We start from the raw sequence: 21,996 nt of genomic DNA on the forward strand, positions 1-21,996 counted from the left end.
AACATTAGAGTATTTGTTTCTGAACAATAAAATAATTTTTAACGGCTTATATGTTTTTAGAAAAAAGTGTGTGGGGTGACTCCGCCTCCCCTTTTGTGACGACAATCGAGGCAGACTTTAACCGCATGACATTTCGACCCTCACAGAGTCTTTCTTGAAGGCTAAATGACATTCTTAGAGCTAAGCTCTACAGTCTACCCGCAACCCATGCGCTTTAATGAGATTTTGCCCGGTTTTATCTGCAGGGGTTGGTGTGGTTTTTCATGTGTGACCTTGGTTTGAAAAGATATATTAGTCCAAAGGGCTTCTGAAACTCAGTCTTGTTCGGCCTTATCTGAAAAGTATTGATATAAGTAAGGTAGCAGTACATTGAAATAAAGAGCATATCTGTCGTTTTGTATGAACAAAAACGGTGCAACTCAAATTTTAAAAAGAGAAATGTATACGTAAAAAATGGCTTCAAAAAGAAAGAAAACAATTCACAAAAACACGACAGATTATCCCGTTCTATATGTCTGTGGGTATAACACACATTGGCTTTACACATTGTTTACATAACTGGCTTGATATATTGTTTAATTTGTTTACCTTATTTATCGTTTGATTTATTTATTCTCAAAACATGGTATAACACACATTGGCTTTACATATTGTTTACATATCGAGTGACTTTTTTGCTATTAGAGGTCGAACTGCGTACAACACAGTCGCGTTTTTTCCCGCCAACATTCGGACCAGGAAAGTGCTGACTTGAAAGGGCGTTTGAACCATGTGACAGTTAACTGGCATGATGAACTGGGTTGTACTCCAAGGTAGAAATAAGTCCCTCTATCACCTTGACCCGAAAATCCAAAGTGGACAAGCTCTCGTTTATATGAATGCCGTTGTATACGACATTAGCATTAAAGTCACCTGGAAATATATATATTTTTTTTCAAACATTAGAGTACATGTTTCTGAACAATAACATTTTTGAGACTCTGCCTCGATCGAGCATCGAACCCACGTACGTGCAATTACATGCAAGTCCTAGTCGTGAGTTTGTCCGTTTCGAAAAAAAGTAATAATCTTGCATTTTTCCGGCAATGTCGACCAGGAGTATTGCTGCTGGATGCAGCACTAAAGATGTGGTCAGTTTGCAAAGTGGTCCGGTTCGACGTATTTTCCAGCGCTGTGCAGCAAATATTTCGCGCCGTCGTGCTTCGAGAATCCGGAATACACCACACATTTATGACATGAAGAGAAAAGTTCTTTTCTAAAACATGACGCCATCCTTACAATTTTTTCCTGCTTGTGAGAAGTCGAAGAAGGTACCTGAAAGACGTGACGAACCTAAAGGAGCATTTGCCTTACGCGAAAAAAATCGGGTATTGTTTCAACTTCGAGGGCATGTTTTAAGCTTGCGCCAAGCTTCACTATCTTGTGTTTGCACTGCATGCGATTTCCCGTGCTGGGTAATCCGAGTGGACCATCCGCACAGCTGCCATACAGTGCGTGCAGTCTTCTCCGTGACCGTAGTTCTGTACGTAGGCATCAAACCGATCAGATATCCAGACGTAGTGTACGGGGCCAGACTACACATTTTCTCTTCAAGTATCGCGCCTCGATTGACGTCACGAACAGCGCCCTCTCGGGTCGGGTCTACTTTTAAATTTGTAAATAAAATGGAAACTAATATTTTAGAACCTTATTTAACTGTTATTTCATATTCCACTCATCAAAACACGTATTTTTGTGACAAAAGCTTTATTTTGACAAAATACCACTTTCAGGTGACTTTAAAGGGAAGGTACACTATTGGTAATTGTCAAAGACCAGTGTTCTCACTTGGTGTAAAATAACGCAAAATTATGCATAAAATAACAAACCTGTGAAAATTTGAGCTCAATTGGTCATCAGAGTTGGGAGAAAATGATGAAAGCAAAAACACCTTTGTTGGACGAATTTGTGTGCTCCAGATAGGAATAAAAGACTTCTAGCTAGAAGTCTTTTATAATTTTATTAGGAAATTACCTCTATTTCAAAATCTACGTTACTTCAGAGGGAGCCGTTTCTCACAATCAACAGCTCTCCAATGCTCGTTACCAAGTCAGTTTTTAAGTTAATATTTGTTTTGAGTAATTACCAAACGTGTACCTTCCCTTTAAGCAAACAGATGTCAAGGATTGTGATAAATACTCGTTTCCACCTTTTTAGTGTACTGTGGCTGTGAGTTTAGTACGTGCACAATTGTCCTGCCAGATCCGTGCCTCCCATGTATTTATTGTAATCGTCGACTATGCACGGTTTTTGGATATCACAATGTCCTGTTGAAGTTTTCCGTCTGCGAATCTCTTTACTAGTGACACTTGTTATTATGGTCACAGTTTGTACCTTTAAACCTATAGCCAGCATGTGTGTTTGCTGAGCCGTATCTTCCTTTCTTTACTTACTTTCCCCACCTGTGTGCTTTAATAATGGCACTTACTTTCATTCAAGACGTGGTCATGCTTGAGGAATTATGGGAAGCTCAGGACGGGATGCGGGTTGCTGACCGGGGATGTGATGTTCATTACTTCTCCATGGGGTCTGACGGCGCTACTGACGGGACAGGAATCCTTTGGGCGTGGTACTGAGGGTTTCGGACTACCTTAACCGTGATGGTCTACCGTACTACCGAAGGCTACCTACCGGTGGTGAGCGCCGGACTCCCCGTTCCCGAGCACTCCTGGGTCGGTTGAGCACAACTTAATGGTATTTCTTTAAATATTCTGATTTCATTGACATTCGGCCGAATTCTTACTTTGTTATACTGATTCAGTTCATTGATGAATTATGCCTTGATTTATGCTGTATCTAACTTCATTTTGTCATCACCCTTTGTAAGCTTTGATTGTGTAAATACATTACTTAATTAATTGTTAATGTACACAGAATGTTTCAACCGTTGCCTTTGTCAGTTGCTGGTTTTCCCTTTTTTTAATTAGGGTTTAACCTTGTGAGTTGGTCGTACGTAACACACTGCAATCGCCATAGTGTGACAGGAGAGTGACATGTTTTGTGTCCTGCCACTAAACGCATAGTTGACCTGCTTTCTGATAAATTTGGGATCTGCTGCGCTTTTCATGGGGAACTTCTTGGGGTTTGCAACATTGGGTATCCCTAGGGTGGTTTAGCGCACAGTTCCACAAGCTCCGAATCCTAGGTCAGACAACTTGGAGAACAGAGCCGGGCTAGTAAACCAATTGTCCATGTAGATGCAATGCCATTTATGTTCGAGTCCCTGCGAAAGGTTCAAGACTACTTTTGACAGTTTGTCACGGGGAAAGTCGTCCTCCACATCTTTGTTGTTGGCGAGGTGGAAAAATCGAAGGATTGCAGTAAATCGATTACGAGCCATGGTACAGGGGACTTCGTAGAATTTCAGACCTGGGGGAGAACGAACTGAAGAGGATGCTGTCGATGTCGAGGCGATGGGCTCATCATCACTGTCTTCTTCCGACACGGGACGCGGACTGGTTTTAAAGTTGCCGGGTGGTGCACGCACGGTACGCGGGGCCTGCATGCGATTGAGGGCGCAATTTACATTTTGAGAAATGACTGTTCACGGTGCCACAGACATAAAGAACTTAGGTATTATATGTCTGTGGTTCGTGCGTGTGCCAGTGAGTCTCCATGGTAAACAAGAGAGGAAATAAACTGCGCCAATAAAGTATCTAAACACTTACAAATGGTCAGATATATCGGAACCTGAAATAGTATGCCAAAAAATAATTATTCATTTCTATTCACCGTTAATTTCTGCACATTTTGACACATCTTATGTTGCGCTACGATGTTGTTTGATGGATTTATGGGCACTTGAGTGGCTTAAGGTCGAATTTCAAAAGTTGCAAAAGCCCCTATTCAAGCTAAATCGTTGTATTGTGACGAGTAAGATCAGCGTTTCTTTTGCCTGCCCTTTATAAATGATTTGTTTGTCGCGTTTTGGATAAATCGGTTGCGATGAACATCAGCAATAATTGTCAGTAACCAAGCAAAGGGGTCAAAGATGGGTGGCATACAACAAAATGGGTTAAGAGCCAGAATCCCTGATTATGGTAAGACAGGGAAAGGTGTTTCAAGATAACAGGAAAGATGGCCATAACAGGAAAGATGGCTCAACTGACCAAACAGGAAAGAGGACGGATCGTTGGTTTGATAGAAGCCGGTATGTCGATTCGAGCTGCAGCTCATCAAGTTGGAACGTCACCAGCGACGGTCAGTAAAATGGTGGAATGGCTACCAAGCTCAGGGAAATGTGGACAACCTGCCAAGGAGTGGCCGCCCGAGTGTGACTTCTGCAGCAGAAGAAAGTGAACAAGTCCATCAAGCCTGACACCACTCTCGAGGGATTGCGACGCATCCTGATCAGGAAATGGCAGGGGATTGACCAGGGACAGATCAGATGTCTCGTTTGGAGTATGAGAAGACGACTCATTGCCGTTAACAGTGATGGAGGACACACCAAGTATTGAGGACAGGATATCAGCAGTTTTAGAGTTAAAGATACGGCCATAAATTTCATGGTCAAGTAAACGAAACGAGTTTGTGTCTTTTGTCTTGATTTTGTCTGTGTGTGAGGCTTGTGTGAGTTCCCTTCTGGATCGAATTGGGGTGAATAGGGGCTTTTGCAACTTTTGAAATTCGACCTAAGCCACTCAAGTGTCCATAAATCCACCAAACAACATCATAGCGCAACACAAGATGTGTCAAAATGTGCAGAAATTAACGGTGAATAGAAATGAATAATTATTCTTTGGCATACTAATTCAGGTTCCGATAAATCTGACTTTTTGTAAGTGTTTAGATACTTTATTGGCGCAGTTTAGTTAGGTGCCATAGGGACTCATTGGTCACGAAGCAACCTCGTTCACAGGGGTGATCGATCTCGCCGCGCCATTTTTTCCCAGCATGCCTTGCTAGATCAAAAACCTTTTTCCCATCAACCCAAAAGACATAATGCAAACATAAGGTTCGTAAATGGTCTGTTATTTCAATCACATTGGTGACTTTTCATAAATTGTTTTAACAACTTTAATTAGTCAACAATAAGCAAGTTGTTCATGTTTCAAGTAAGAAGAAAACTTTTTTACTTCGACTACGAAAAAAATGATTAAAACCTTTTTCCCACCACCCAAAAGACATATGCAGACATAAAACGTAAATGGTTTGTTACTTCTATCACACTTATGTCTTTTCATCAATTGTTTTAAAGACACTGGACACTATTGGTCATTGTCCAAGACCAGTCTTCTCACTTGGTGTATCTCAACATGCATAAAATAACAAACCTGTGAAAATTTGAGCTCTATCGGTCGTCGAAGTTGCGAGATAATAATGAAAGAAAAAACACCCTTGTCACGCGAAGTTGTGCCCTTTCAGATGCTTGATTTCGAGACCTCAAATTCTAAATCTGAGGTATCGAAATCAAATTCGTGGAAAATTGCTTCTTTCCCGAAAACTACATTACTTCAGAGGAAGCCGTTTCTCACAATGTTTTATACTATCAACCTCTCCCCATTACTCGTTACCAAGAATGGTTTTATGCTAATAATTATTTTGAGTAATTACCAATAGTGTCCACTGCCTTTAACAACACATACATACAACTGTAAATATTTATCAATTGGCCAGTACATTTTGGGTTCCATCACTCAAAAAAAATGTTTATAGAAATATTAAAGAAGGTATTAATTGATGGAAGAAACTGTAAACAGTTCCACTACACTGAACAAAAAATACTGGTACCTTATTTCTGTTCGTGAAAGTGTTTAGAAGGTAGTGTACCTGTTGTAGCCTACCTGGTAAGTTAATAATTGAAGGCCTATGATTTTTAATCATAGTTTAGTCTTTACACCCTATGGAATGGAATACCAGGTTGTCTGACTGAGTCTAAATGTGTGTGTTTTTACAAGTTGTATTGTTTATTGTTTAAATTATTAATAACTGGTTAAAGGGAGGGTACACGTTTGGTAATTGTCAAAGACAAGTCTTCTCACTTGGTGTATCCCTTCATAACCATAAAATAACAAGCCTGTGAAAATTTGGGCTCAATCGGTCATCGAAGTTGCGAGAAAATGATGGAAAAAACAACCCTTGTTGGACGAATTTGTGTCCTTTCAGATAAGAATAAAATACTTCTAGCTAATAGTCTTTTATTATTTTAGTGAGAAATTACCTCTTTCTCAAAATCTATGCTACTTCAGAGGGAGCCGTTTCTCACAATGTTTTATACTATCAACAGCTCTCCAATGCTCATTATCAATTCAGTTTTTAATTAATATTTGTTTTGATTAAATACCTTCCCATTTAAATGTCGTTATGGTTTCTACAGAACATCCACTCTAAACTGTTTCTGTTCATTCTTCGCAGAATTGAATGTTGACCATTAAATGATTCCTTGTACATTAAGGCCGGTCACTTATTCGTCACATGCTACTTATTTGTCTGTATCGACCCTTCCAGTACTGATAATGACTTTAACAAGTGGGCGGCAACGTAAATGAGTGGTATGGTGTTCTTATTATGGAGTGCGTCGTATTTTCATCTCGGAGGTTTTGAGTGAGTAAGAATACCCCTTCCAGTATACCCAAACAACTCCCCGAGCATAAGCAGTCGTGGTGCCACCGAGATACTCCCCGTTAAGATTAGAATCGTGGCAGTTGTAGTACCACCAGGCACCGCGGTATATCTGGGCGCAATTCCCGCTGATTACATCGTTGTCTCGATCTTTAGTCGAGAACTGCTGGTTATTGTGTCTACTCAGCGAGTCACCTGAAACAAAGACATTGCTATAATTTTAGGACACCCGAAAAAAGGACGGGGTTTATGGTGTTTTTATATGACACTTATTTTATTATTGATTGTACTTTGTTTCGATTTGTCTCAAATTTTAACTTCAATAACAAAAGCAATATTTTTGAAACCTTTCTGGATTTAATCAGTCGTTCTTTCAGTAAAGCAAACGTACACCTTTGGTTTACACGATTCATTGTTTAAATTATATATACCGGGTGAGTAAAAAGAAAACGCAATCATTGGATGGGAGTTGTTATTTTAGGAACAAGATAAATCTTAAACAAATAATGTCCATTTCTAAGTAGATCAAGGATTTATCTTCATAATGGTGAATGGATGGGGTGATTGATAGAGGCGAATTATATGGACATTATTTTTCAAGATTTATCTTGTTCTTAAAGGCAGTGGACACTATTGGTAATTACTCAAAGTAATTATCATCATAAAACCTTTCTTGGTAACGAGTAATGGGAAGAGGTTGACAGTATAAAACATTGTGAGAAACGGCTCCCTCTGAAGTGACGTAGTTTTCGAGAAAGAAGTAATTTTCCACGAATTTGATTTCGAGACCAAGTTTAGAATTTGAGGTCTCGAATTCAAGCATCTGAAAACACACAACTTCGTTTGACAAGGTTTTTTCTTTCATAGTTATCTCGCAACTCCGACGACCAATCTGGCTCAAATTTTGACAGGTTTGTTATTAGATTCATATATTGAGATACAGCAAGTGAGAAGACAGGACTTTGACAACTACTAATAGTCTTCAAAATAATAGCTCCCATCCAATGATTGCGTTTTTTTATGACCCACCCGGTGTATCACAGTTAAACTAACATTTTAAATTTTCACTTCAAAAGGTGGTTACATTTATCAGATATCACCGAAAATCCAGGAGTTGATTATGTCCACACAGGAAGATTATTTTGTTACTGTAATGCACAAAACTATTAGAAATAGATTCCACGCTCAAGCATTTAGCTGGAAAGTTACTGATTTATTTATTACCTGCGGTCCCGGAGTAATTTCCCAGTGTCAGCCTATAGTTGTCAGTAACATCAGCGATGCTAAAAGAGTCATAGAATGCATATCTGGTTTCGTTCTCGAAGTCTGACAGATCTACTCGGAGTTCATATTCGCCCTGAGCGGTCAGACGGTGCAAGTTGTCATTACCCAGCCAAAACTCTCCCTCTAGATTCCCAAAGCCCCGGCTGTAGTTGGCAAAGTCCAAATAGAAATCAACACTGCCGTCCTTCCGCCGCTGGAAAACCTATAATAACAAGTTTTTTGTCATTAATACATTTAGCCCTTTTGACTTTGTTCAATTTCCTTCTACACAAAATGCAATAGACACTTTTAAAGACGGGAATTCTCATTCATTCATTCATAAGCGTGTTAACTTACCGTCCATCCACCACCGTCTGTCACCATATCACAATATACCTGGAAATCCACACCTGATCCTAGAGGTTGAACCGTGTACACGCCACTGATCGATACACCACTCGCAAGAATCTCGGAACAATCCTTCGGAGGCCGGGTCACTGTACAAGTGCGAAGTAACAAAATATTGACTTTTTATTCCCGTATCTAAAATGTATATTAGTCAGTTCTTCGTCAAATTAGTTTGCAAGGAAATTTAACTTTGCACATGAATTACTTTAACTTCAGAAACGCACGTTTGAATATTTTGTTGGATTTCATAACCAATAAATGTTTCGGTTGAATCGGCCGCCGTCGGTTAATCAGTTATTGATTGCGACCCCGCCAAAACGCCCCCATGTGTATGATGATAACTTGTCCAACTTGAAACAAACAAAGTTTCTTCATAGTAAACTATTATCAAGAGAACAATCTTCGGTTATTATTTTAAATGAGATCTTTGACCAAGTTTTAGATTAATAGAAAATGATCATCTGCTATTAACATTATACTCATTTCGTTGCCGTGTTTATATATCGCAAGAAGATAAAGGACAGCCAAACGTTTATTAATATTTAAAAAAGAAATTGATTGTTCTTTAGTGTTTGGAAAAATTTTCTTTGTTAAGAATAACACCTTACTAGATGAACTTAATACCAAATGAGAGCTTTTTTTATTGTCAAGTACAAACTAAATGCCATTACAAAATTTCCTGTTTTTGCCATTTGCTGTTTTTTCTTTACATGAAGTTCTAAAATTAGTTGGTTTTACAAATAGTTTGTGTAGTTTTGTACATTAAAGAAGTTTGAATAAAATTCCCCCTCCGATGGAAAAACGAATCTTGTTGGAGCCGAACTTTATGAACATTAAAAAAAAAAAAAAAAAAAAAACCTACCTCGAGGGAATTCCACTAAGGTTGAAACCAAAAGGTGCAGTTCTTCCAGCTGTCGTTTGAGACCCTGTATCTCACTGGTCACATTTTCATGATTTGTAGACACTGTTACTTGCACATCTTCCACTTCACGTTTTGTATCTTGTAACTCTGACGAAACAGTTTCTTGGTTGGTCGATACCGTTACCTGCACCTCACCAACCATACGTCTGGTATCCTCTAGCTCCGACGCAACAGTTTCTTGGTTGGTCGATACTGTTCGTAGTATTTCCTGGACGGTCGTACAGTTGCAGCCTGCAACGGAGTTCACTGGAAAGGAGCGTCCGCAAACGGGCGGATTGACCGTGATGTTTGGCTGGCACACACATCGTTCAGTCTCGCTTGTTGGATATGGCCCAATGCTTTGCTGAGTTTGGGATCTTGCTCTACTAGCAAACACGGCTATGAAGACCAAAATGGTCATTTTTACACATGCGGGATCCATTTTAATGCAGACTGAAACCAAGTAACTATAATTGTGGACAACCCTCGCACTGACAAAATGGCCTTGATGGTTGAACATACGTGGCACAATAACAGAAATGTTTGGCTCACCGTGAAAACAATGATTTGTTTCTTTACAAATTTTTACCCTACACTGACGCACAATATGACGTGTTTCTTTGTCATGCACGAACCAAAAGCCCAGCTCAACAAAGGTTTTTTTTTATTTAACCATTGCCTTAAATAAGCAAGTAAGAGGAAGTACATTGTGCACTAAATTCTCCAACGGGGGTGCACTGAGTACAGCAGCGGTGTAGCGCCCGTTAGGGCCTTTACTAAATTCACAATACCCTGCAATACGGTTGGTTTGGTTTACAACGAATACAAAATTCCGCTGCCAGATAGGTAAAAAAAGAAAAAAAAAAAGAAAAAGTGTGTGGTTGCTGTTTTTTTTCCCCTAAAATCTCCAATGGGGGTGCGCTTATCGGGGCCTATACTCAGTTCACACGACCATGCAATACGGTTTGGTTTGGTTTACAACGAATACAAAACTCCGCTGCCAGATAAGTAATTAAAAAAAATAAATAAAAAATTATAATTGCTCAATGATTTTTTGCAACACAACACCCCTCCAACTATGAAATGGTAAAGCCCTCCGCCGCCCTCGGGTAAACAACTCCTTATAAGGGAATGCTGTGCGCGTCGCGCGTATCGCGTGATGTGGCACAGCTGTTTCAGCCGTTGCTCTCGACCAATAGGAATAAAGAAATTGTCTTAAAAAGAACAGGTGCAAGGTGGCGTGTCACGCCTATGAATTAACACTTTTTACCGGTCATAAACAAAGGTTTATACCCACCCACGTGACGCGCTCTCCACCAATAGGTATTCTACAATAGCTCATTTCCAGCTTTCCCTGGGACCCCGCACCATGACACGCTATGGCGATCGAGTCTTTTCAGTTATAGCTCCAACACTTAGGAACAAACCACCCAACCACATTCAAGCAGCTCCCTCATGGGACACTTATAAATCTCAACTTAAAACCTATCTGTTTAGTCAATCTGGTTAAAGCGCTTACAGAAACTTCCGTATTTAGCACTCTCTAAAATAATCTGTAATTTTTATTATTATTTTCAATAAATAAAAACAATATTTAATTGATAAATTTATTAACAAGCACATCACTAAAAAATACATACAATTAAATTAAAAACAACCTCTAGGCAGCGCAATTTATTTGGACCACCTAACCCGCTCAAGAGTGCAACTCACTAAATAGTCAAACATTCATGCGCCAAACTGATTATAATCATTTGTGTCAGAGACAACAACTACTGATGCGGGATTTAAACCAACGACCTCCAGTTTAACATACCGGCGCTCTACCAACTGAGCTCCCCGGCCCTATGTTGGCGGTCTCACTATCCATTGTTGTTTGTTACTTGATATAATAATTTGTATGCTTCAACAAAAATATAAGTATACCTTTTTCGGAAAGAAATTAGAGAAATTTAAATATAGGCTATTCCAATAAAAGTTCTGACCAACATGAAAATATCATCGCTTGCGGCTATCCAGAAATATAAAGTTTTGTCAGTTTTGTCAAGATGCGCTTTATTGCGATAACGACAACGGCCTGATCGAAAGAATCTTTGAGTTTTAAGGATTGTTTTCAGTCAAGTCTTTATTTTCTAACAAAACTCTACTGGCCACCTCGTTAATATAGTACCAATACTAATAACAATAATTTTTATTATTTTAATATGTCGTTTTATACACAAATCTCGAAACGCTGCAACGGGAAATCACGTTTGTAAACCATTTAGTCAGTAAACAAATAGTTAAAGGGAAGGTACACGTTTGGTAATTACTCAAAACAAATATTAACTTAAAAACTGACTTGGTAACGAGCATTGGAGAGCTTGTTGATGGTATAAAACATTGTGGGAAACGACTCCCTCTGAAGTAACGTAGTTTTTGAGAAAGAGGTAATTTATCACTAAAATAATAAATGACTTCTAGCCAGAAGTCTTCTATTCCTAACTGAAAGCACACAAATTCGTCCAACAAGGGTGTTTTTCTTTCATCATTTTCTCGCAACTTTGATGACCAATTGAGCCCAAATTTTCACTATGGGATACACCAAGAGAGAACGTTTGTCTTTGACAATTACCAAACGTGTACAGTGCCTTTAAAGGAACACGTTGCCTTGGATCGGTCGAGTTGGTCTATTAAAAGCGTTTGAAACCGTTTGTTATGAAATGCATATGGTTAGAAAGATGTTTTAAAAGTAGAATATAATGATCCACACAAGTATAACTCGAAACTGCACGGTTTTCCTTTTACGTCGCGAACTATCACGGTCGGCCATTTATGGGAGTCAAAATTTTGACTCCCATAAATGGCCGACCGTGTTAGTCGACGGGTAAAAAGAAAACCACGCAATTTCGAGGCACATTTGTGTAGATCATTGTATTCTACTTTTACAATATCTTTCTAACCATACACATTTTACAACAAACGGTTACAGAACGATTTTCAAAGACCAACTCGACCGATCCAAGGCAACATGTTCCTTTAATTAAAGGAACATTGCAGAATATGTAAGATAAAACTCGTCTAAGATTACTGACTGACATCAAACTTACTGTCTAATGATGATGATGGTAGAAAACATTCCGTGAAACATTTCTGTCTAAAATGTCATAATTTGATGAAACAAAATTAAAATAATTTTCTTGTTTGGAGTTTATCGCTCAGTGGGCGTTTTGTTCATTTTTGTTAACGATGTCATGCAAATTGTGTAGCCTACTCGGTTGTTCACTTTTCTTTTGTAACCCAGATGGCCGATCGATCTCAAACTTCTACAGGTTTGTCAGTTTATGTAAATGCTGAATTACATAAATGCTTACACTGCCAGCAACTGTTTTAGCGAGAAAAAGACAACAATTCTGTAATTTTCCTTTCAATACCATAGAGTAAAAGCACACACTGAAGAGGTCACTAACTAAAACAACTAAACATACAAAAGTGCATTACAAAATTAATAAGAAAAACTCGTCTAAGATCACTGCTTTACATAAAACTTTGTAGGTTTTGAGGAAACAAATAAATTAAAAACAAATGAACAAAACTTATAATCTAATGATGATAAAAAGTAACATCCCTTGAAACTTAAAAATCACATCGGGTTTTAAAATGTCCCGATTCTTCCTCTCTTGTTGTATTATTATAAGTATAGTTTTTTCTAAACATTCAAACTTCACAGCCAAAGGCTGAATTGTGTTTTAGAAAAAAACTTTCCAAATGTTATTTCTCAGACTCAAAAGAAGAATGTTCACACAATGTTGAGACGTATACTATACGTTGATGTTAACATTCATGATACTTGGGCACCATGGACTCAACGTGGTAAGCCTCGATGTAGTCTCATCGTAAACTCTTCAGAGGTCATCTTTGCGCAGAGGCGATATCGTAACCAATGAGGTTCAACCGAGGTGCGATTATTGCTAGTTGAAAACTTATCCCAATACCCCGCAATGACGACGTGAAATATCGTCGGCTTATGCAATTTTTAAAAGCCTCTCCGGAAGCTAATTTGTGATCAAAGTCAGAACAAAAATATACAATTACGCTCACGTCACTTTCTTGTGAAAACATCGATGGGCTGGTGGTCCAAATGAATTCCATTTTGGTGGTTTGTTTTTAGACCAATTAATGTCTTTATGGCCGTATCCAAATTGGCGGCAACAGCTATATGGCTACATCTATATCTCCGCTTCATCATGCGTTGAGGTATTGGACACCCTTGGCAACACCCTTAGCAACAGCCGTAGCTGTAAGAAGACAATTCAGATACGGCCAATCCTTTTGCGGAGGAAAAGCAGGGGACCAGACTAATTCAAAGCATACTATCAACAGTATTAGAACTAACAACAGTACTTGATGCAAGCGCAGTGTTCTCCGTTGATTTCTTCATTAAGCTTTTTCTCAGTCGAGACGGCACTGCTTTGCTTTCAGCAAATCGTTGCACACTGAGTTTCTCTGCCCAGAGACCCCTGACTTTCTGGTTGAAGCAGAAGGCAAAGAAGATGAAGACTCCTTGGAGATAGTTGAGGATGAGGTAGATGTAGGAGAAGGCGAGGATACCCGTTACAGATTGACTCAAGAAACCAAAGAGCCATGTGAGGCCAACGAGGCAGCAAAGCTGTGAAATGAAGAAAATAAAGGCACTGGTTCATTCATCTGAAAGTCACCACACGTCTAACATTTCAAAAAAGCCATAGAATAAGGGAATAAGAGGTCAGGGACGAGTTCTTGCTTGCTTTCCAACACCTTGATAAAACTTGACCGGCGCCTTTGAATGTTCCTCTTTTTCAGTAAAGTGCGCCTTATAAATGCTGTAGTTTATTATTATTATTCTTAAACTGCCGTTTAAAACTGGCAGGGTCGTGGCCGTGGGATAAAGACCCGAGCCAAAGAACGAGTCCCTTCTCCTTTTTTCCAATAATATGTTGACTTATGGTTTCTTTTTAAATCTAATACGCAGGGCCCAAATGTAAACCAGTTCTTTTAATAGCTGATTTGGCTAACCCTGGGTTAATTACGAAAATAAATAAGTAAATAAATAAATATATAAATAAATAAAACTTGGACTAATACCTTTGCATAGATGGAAAGTTCCTCACGGGCTGCGTCGATAGTTCCTTGCCTTCGAGCTGCTCGGGTTGACTGCCTTGTTCTGCGAAGATACACTATAGTGAAGATGAACAGACATGTGGTTATGAACAGACTCGCCGAAACCGGTACCACAAAGGCGACGACCCGAGCCGTGGTATCAGTGATCCAGCAGATATCATCCTGGGCGTAGATCAAGTCCGCACCTGCGCAGTTGCAGAAGTGCAGGATCAGGCAAATGATGATGATGATGAAAGGCAAACCCCAAGCGAGGCTCATGTAAAGGATAAACGCCCAGTCTAGTCCGATGTTCTTACCACGTCTTGGTACCATTGAGCTTATCGTGCGAGCTACGTTGAACGAGAGCACCGTCATCCAGCAGAAAGCTGCTAGCCAGGCGAAGTGCGCTACGACTGCTCCAAATACGCAGGCACCGTGATCCTGGTTAAGGACACCGGCGAGTAGAAACAACAGAATGGCGGTGAATAACGCAGCAGCAAGATTCATGGTACACTTTCCCGCCATATTCCGGAGTTCTGAAAAAACGCAGTATGTCACAAACGTAGCGAACAAAGCAAAGAGAGACAAGCAGCTTCCAACAAAAGAAATGGCTCGTCTTATCCGAGGTTCCAATCCTTCCTCAGCTGGTGCTATGTATGAACAAACAACAGCTTTACCATCTTCAAGGAGAACATATTCGGATGTGGAGATACTTTGATCAGTTGCGACTACATGTATACTTGCATCTTTTGTTACTTGGTATTCAGCATCCGGCAGGACTAGAAGAGATGAACAATTCAGCTCTCCGATTTGAAGACAAGTTGATGATACCTTTGTTTTCGTATACTTTGCCTCTGTGGATGCATTCAGAAATTGTGTTACAATTAGTAGGCTATCATTTCCGTAGTCTGGTAGTATCTCGTTTCTAATAAGTGTGTTGTTATTGCAGACACTTGATTCGTTGAAAGTAAACGGCAATACAATGAAAAGCTGGTGAATGTTACAAAGTAATTGTGAACCGAGAGTTGCTGTGTTGTTCTGTGGAGCTTTGACAACAATTTCGAAAGCCATTTCGAATTGGAGTGCTTCTTCAGCTGACTTCACCAAAACAAACATAGATGATGCAGACGTGTTTGGGTCAATTTGTAAATAAATTTGAGCAGTCGCGAACACATCCTTTCCAGTGACGTTGTTTCCTGACCAAAGATCCGACAGGCACATCGCCACAGATGTATTTGTGTTTTCAGGAAAGGGTGAAACTGAAGGTACTGCTACACACGTGTCACCACTAATGTGATACCCAGTGGCACAAGTAAGAACGCGACACTTCAACAAGAAGGGGTCAAAGATCTGACCGTCGGAGCATTGAGAACCATCCAATGAGTTGGGTGTCAGTGAGAATAAAGTCTCGATCGTCAAGAAATCGTCGTACGGACTGCATACACCGCTACATGGTCCAAAAGGACTTGGTTCGCAGGTTACTGGGCAAACTTGTTCCAAGCAAGAGTTCTGTGGCTCAACAGTTTGTCTGTTACACATTGCACAGTGCGGATTCCGGTATCTAGTTTCAGTGTTGTCAACCCTTATAGGTGCATAATAAGCTGAACAGGCTTTCTCGATCTCGCTTCCGCGGAATTCAGAAAGGCAAGTATCTACGAGGTGTGCAGAACACTCTCTTATAACCAAGTGGCCACTAGGCGGGGTAACTAGCCATCCCTTTGTCGGTAGGGACTGATTGAGGCCTGGGTAATACTGCCCTCCGGATGAGAAGTTCACACTGTCAGTTGCGGACACATCCCACCTCTGCAACCTATCAAAAGATCTCCCATTGCACAATGCACAATATATATTCTTGAAATCCACGTTCTGCTCGTCGTATACTGGTAGCGACCTGATGACGTCAGCACTATCCACTGGTCCCTCACACAAGTCGCGGGTGCCCGCATCAGTCCAACCAACCGGACATTGGCTGACAAGTACGTACCCTATGTTTGTAAACTCACTCCCTGGTAGCCAAACGCATTTGAAATTGTCCGCTGTGAACTCTGCTTGTGCTAGGAGTGGCACCCCCGGGTCACAGCTTTCGGAGTGGTCATAGCAGCAATCGTCAAACACTACACAGAGATCATCACAATGGCAGTAGTGGAAAACACCAGTGCCCAAATGGTTGCGTCTACCGCCACACTGCTCGTTGCACAACTGCTTGGAACCACACAGATACGCAACATCATTGTACTCCTTTGTTTCTAAGGAACAACAAACATACAATAAAAATTAATAAAAGGTGAGTTAAGAATAATTTGGTTACGTGCAATTTGTTTTGAACTCTTACTCAAATCAAACTTCGGTGACACACGTTCTGAAAGCACGTGTACATGGTCTTGGGCATATCGCCAGTTACTTTCCACACGTTATGTGAAGGACCACAGTGAAAGGGAACGACCGGCGTGTACATTTAAAATAACAAACCAGTGAACGTTTACGCTTATGAAAACCCCCATGATATATTTTCCCACTGGTTTTAGTCTCGCGAGAAATTTAATTGTTATTTTACTCTAAGACTACAGCATTTCAGGCAAAAAAGTGCTAACCCCCATCGGTGTATAAGGTTAAAACCATTGGTATAATATTCTTATTAGCGAGGTTTAGCTGCACGTTACGCGAGAAAAACACGTGAATGTCAACGTCAACGTTGTTTCTGGGTGATGTCGCCAATTTGGGCGTATTGCTTGCTAACCTATGACGTCTGCGTGCACGTACGTACCTGACGTGAAAAATGGTTACTTCACGTATGCTAAAAACGTGAGATTTTAACGACACAATTTTCTGACGTTCACGTTCACGCGGAACGTGCAGCTAAACCTCGTGCAGCTAAATGTCATTCTTACCATTAAAACAAGACAGAGTTATGTAACCACGGCACCCTCGGAGCGAGTAATGTTCACATTCCGTAAGGCTCGTCTCATTCCCTCGGCAACCCATGTCTTCAAACAGCGTGTAGTTTGTACTGTATTGCCTGTCCACCTCCCTCAAGCCTACACTCCCTTGTCCTATGGCAAAGTCAGAGAATCCCAGCTCCCTGCAGGCCACGGCTCCTTCTTTTAAGCTGAGGAAAAAGTTGTTACAAATGGCTCCCCATTCGTGTTTTGCGCCACATCGACCCTGAAGTAGCTTGTTATCATCGGCGTTACTTGAGGGGCTGTCGACGAGACGAAGTTCGAAGTCTGGCATTCCTGTAGTAAACAAAAAGACAAAGTCGCAGGGCCTTATTTCATAGAGCCGCTTACGTAAAAAGTAGCTAAGCACAACAAAATTGTGCTTAATACCAAAATAAAGTTACCAGCCAAACTGTTATGTCACATGTACAGTTTAGGACCGGTATCCTGTACATAAGCACACATTTTTTAAGCAATGGAGGCAATGGAGGCGATTGCCCCCTGGTTTTTGCATGTGATGCCCTTGAAATGCTTCAGTAGAAATTGTCTTCATAAGTTTGCTCAGTACCAAGAAGAAATGCCTAGTTGCCCTACTTGCTCTTTCAAAAATAAAGCATACCGGCCTGCGAAGTGAATATTTTTTTCCAACAGTTCATTGGAGAGCTGAGGGTATATACAACAATGTGAGAAAAGGCTCCCTCTGAAGTAACGTAGTTTTTAAGAACTTCTCACTCAATTTTTGACTCAAAACTATTGCTGAGCTGTTATGGCTGTTTTGCGTCTTCATGACAAAACAACAGAGGGCGCCACTAACCCATGGTTCGATTTACAGCTTCTTAGGCCGTGTCCGTGGCTAGATTTCCGCGTCACAATACGTTGAGATATGACGTCCATATCATTACACCCTCAGCAACAACCGTAGCCCTATAGCTGTGGCGCCAAATCGGTTACAACATCCAAGGGGATTCTGTCCACCGGAGATTCTGTACCCATGGGAAATTAACATGGGCTGTAGGAGGATGAATCAAAAGAGGGCGCTCTCAGAATACGTTTGAACATCGTTTGCCATGGGGGGGACCGAATCTCCGGAGGGACAGAATTTACTACAGTCGTGAACCGCGCCGATTAACTCAAGAACAAGGAGTGCGCCCTCTGTCGGGTTTATGAACACCATCACCGAAATTTGTTTAAATATTGTGAACTATTAAAGACATTTATGTCTGTACTGAATTCCTCAATGCCTACCTGCATATCCACATGTAAGCCACATGTCATCTTCGTGCGTGCAAAGCGGTCCGACTAGCGGTGGAGGCAAGGGCAATGGTTCCAGTCCACACCCCCCTGCACGGAAGTCCATGTCATTGGCAGAACAACTAACCAAAAACGCCGAACTTTCTATGTTCCCTAGGGACGCGTCATCAGTGCGGAGTGGTCCTGATCGACTGTGACTGCAAGCAAACGGGAAACCAAGTCCTCTGCAGATCTGAAAGTTAACAGTTTCGTCCAAATACTGGTCGTAACATAGAGCAGTCCATGGCGAATCGCGCGACCAACGAACAAGGACTCGTCCCTCGTTGGGGGCGCTTCCATTAACAAGTTGGAAGTCCAGGTAATCAATGTTTCCTCCAGCCGCTGAAATAAATGACAATTAAATTTGATTATTTTATTCAATTTTTTTATTATAATGACAATATATCTTTATCCTTGTCCTAGCCTTTTAAAGGTACTGGACACATTTGGTAATTGTCAAAGACTAGCATTCACAGTTGGTATATCTCAACATATGCATACAATAACAAACCTGTGAAAATTTGAGCTCAATCGGTCATCGAACTTGCGAGATAATAATGAAAGAAAAAAAACACCCTTGTCACACGAAGTTGTGTGCGTTTAGATGGTTGATTTCGAGACCTCAAGTTCAAAATCTGAGGTCTCGAAATCAAATTCGTGGAAAATTACTTCTTTCTCGAAAACTAAGGCACTTCAGAGGGAGCCGTTTTTCACAATGTTTTATACCATCAACCTCTCCCCATTACTCGTCACCAAGAAAGGTTTTATGCTAATAATTATTTTGAGTAATTACCAATAGTGTCCACTGCCCTTAAGCACCTAGACAAGGTATGTCTACATCCACAGTAAAATTACAACATAATGACAATCTTTCTTTAGATAAGATGACTGGTAGACCTCGAGCTAGTCTTGATTTAGACTTGGCCCCGGTATTGACAGGTAGGGCCTACCTGCCGGTCAGATCCACTGATTCCATTGGATACAATGATATCATTGGATCAATGCAGTGACTAAAAGCTACCGTTTTATAGTTTGTTTTGATTGGTCTGAGGTCACCTCGGACGACCAATCAAAACACAGAATATGGAAAGCTTGCATGCTGTGTCCACGTACATGTGTATTGTATACAGTGCATTCATATCTAATCTGCATGTCATTGCATGTAATGTTGGTATAGAATGTGTGCGTATCTCTAAAATGAATGTAGGTCAAAGGTGCATGTACACGTCGGCCGGTCTCTGGCGTTATTCACGAGCCTCGAAGTGTGACGTCAGATATTATGGCAAAGGCTGTCTCGAATTCCAAAACAAAAAGTTGTTAACATTTTCATATCCGTAGGCCTACTCTCATAATTTTACACTAATAAATTGACCCTTGCACGCACGTCACACGCGGCAACTGTGCGCCGTGCTCACCATTTTGGTGACCAAGAGGTTTACGTGTAAACGCGTCGCCTAAAGTGCACACTTCACTGAGTAACGCACAGTGACATTGACCACCAAAATGGCGCATCCAAGATTGATCTGACCAGCGAAAACAGCCCTGTGACGTCAACATGCGCATCGCATTCGATTCGCAGGAAGTATGAACCGGGCTTTAATCTGTTTTATGTTACTCACAAATGGGTTGCGTTTCTCCATATCTGAAACTCAGAAGAATCCCGAAGACCGTGAGTTGCAATGGGACTGTGTACATGATTGGAGCTTGGTTGCCCCTCTGTAGATGTCAACTGTTTCACAAAGCAAAAGAAGACTCTGTGATAGCGGCGATCTGAAATTGAACTGGCAATGCAATGTAAATAACACTTGAGTTTAAAGGCATGGACACTTGATAAATTACTCCAATTGATAGCACATAACAACTAAAAATTGTTGTAACGTCCAGAGCTGTTGGTAGTATAAAACTTTTTTTTAAACGTCTCCCTCGGAAGTAACGTTTTTTTTTTTTTTTTTTTTTTAAGAGGAAATTTCTCACACAAATAATAAAGGACTTCAGGCCTGAAGCCTTTTTAGAGCATCTGAAAGCACACAAACTGTGCAACAAGTGTGTTTTTTCTTTCACTAAATCTCCTGCAACTTCGATGAACAATTGAGTCAAGATCTTTACAGATTTGTTATTGTATGCATTGCTGGGATTGGGATGCATTCATTCACTGGTTTGGTAATTGTGTTGTATAGTTGAGATTAAAGGAACACGTTGCCTTGGATCGGACGAGTTGGTCTAATAAAAAGCGTTTGAAACCGTTTGTTATGAAATGCATATGGTAAGAAAGATGTTTTGAAAGTAGAATATAATGATCCGCACAAGTATCACTCAAAATTGCACGGTTTTCCTTTTACGTCGCGAACTAACACGGTCGGCCATTTATGGGAGTCAAAAATTCGACTCCCATAGATGGCCGACCGTGTTAGTCGACGAGGTAAAATGAAAACCACGCATTTTCGAGGCATGTTTGTGTATATCATTGTATTATACTTGTACAACTTCTTTCTACCCATATGTATTTTATAACAAACGGTTACAGAACTCTTTTCAAAGACCAACTCGACCGATCCAATTCAACGTGTTCCTTTTACCAAGTATAAGAAAACAATTGTTACCAGAGTGTGCAGTGCCTTCAACACATAACAGGAGAGTAAAAGGTCAATGGGACTAGAAAGATTGTTAACACAGATGCTTAGAAACTGCTAAAGTTGAACATGTGCATTATGTTTACTAATATCGATCATGTGTTATCCATCAATATTAGTTAGTGGCCTGACAATTTGTCCACAACAGAGTCTTTCTCGAAGGCAAAAGAGAGGGACGCTGCTGGGGTCAAACGCATGCCACTAACAAATTTATTTTGAAACTATAATATGTTTTGCTATTATGTTTGCTAGGTCCTTTTGGCTGCTAAGCAGTTTGCAATCCTCAGGTGATTGAACCTGATTCTGTTTTATCGATTATGCGTCATGAATACAAATAAACACCAAAAACACAGACAATTTTTTAACAGATTTCAGAGCGAAGTTCCAGAAGCATAAATCTAACTTTAGAGAAAATACAAAAAGGTTAGTGCAATAAACTTATACAAATTTTATGATAATCATAAAAGTTCCAACTATTTTTATTCTTTAATCTAGTGTTTAAAATATTGTGGATTGCACCCTACAACAAGTGTGAAGGCGGAATTGACAACATGGGTCAAAGGGTTCTCTACCAGGGCCAAATTTCATAGAGCTGCTAAGCACACAAATTTACTAAGTATGAAATTTCTTCCTTGGTAAAAACAGGATTACCAACCAAATTTAAATTTGTTGTATATTCCTCGTTACTGGTATTCAGCTGTTGTTTGCTCATCCTGAAAATCACGTTTAAATTTGGTTGTTAATCCTGTTTTCATCAAGGAAGAAACTTCATGCTAAGAAAATTGTTGTGCTTAGCAGCTCTATGAAATTTGGGCCCTGTAAAGTAGAGGAAGAGGCACTTCCGTAACGG

At 40.3% G+C, this 21,996-nt stretch overlaps 2 protein-coding genes and 1 non-coding gene across 3 annotated transcripts; 1 reads left to right on the forward strand and 2 right to left on the reverse strand.

Annotated features, from left to right (window-relative positions):
- Positions 1-5,145: 5,145 nt before the first annotated feature.
- Positions 5,146-9,792, reverse strand: LOC139949610 (microfibril-associated glycoprotein 4-like). Its single transcript, XM_071948047.1, has 4 exons — positions 9,134-9,792; positions 8,221-8,360; positions 7,825-8,086; positions 5,146-6,795 (listed from the first exon to the last, which is right to left on the reverse strand). The coding sequence occupies exons 1-4, from the start codon at positions 9,690-9,692 to the stop codon at positions 6,545-6,547; spliced, it is 1,212 nt and encodes a 403-aa protein (XP_071804148.1). The 5' UTR covers positions 9,693-9,792; the 3' UTR covers positions 5,146-6,544.
- Positions 9,793-13,065: 3,273 nt separating this feature from the next.
- On the forward strand, positions 13,066-13,206 carry LOC139950193 (U4 spliceosomal RNA). Its single transcript, XR_011787624.1, has one exon. It is a non-coding gene; the product is annotated as a U4 spliceosomal RNA (small nuclear RNA).
- Positions 13,207-13,478: 272 nt separating this feature from the next.
- Positions 13,479-20,211, reverse strand: LOC139949599 (uncharacterized). Its single transcript, XM_071948021.1, has 5 exons — positions 20,136-20,211; positions 18,472-18,858; positions 17,179-17,523; positions 14,276-16,536; positions 13,479-13,820 (listed from the first exon to the last, which is right to left on the reverse strand). Exons 1-5 carry the CDS (start codon positions 20,209-20,211, stop codon positions 13,515-13,517), a joined length of 3,375 nt encoding a protein of 1,124 aa, XP_071804122.1. The 3' UTR covers positions 13,479-13,514.
- Between the last annotated feature and the right edge of the window lie 1,785 nt (positions 20,212-21,996).

This window comes from Asterias amurensis, chromosome 17, assembly GCF_032118995.1.
Source record: "Asterias amurensis chromosome 17, ASM3211899v1".
Lineage (NCBI taxonomy): Eukaryota > Metazoa > Echinodermata > Asteroidea > Forcipulatida > Asteriidae > Asterias > Asterias amurensis.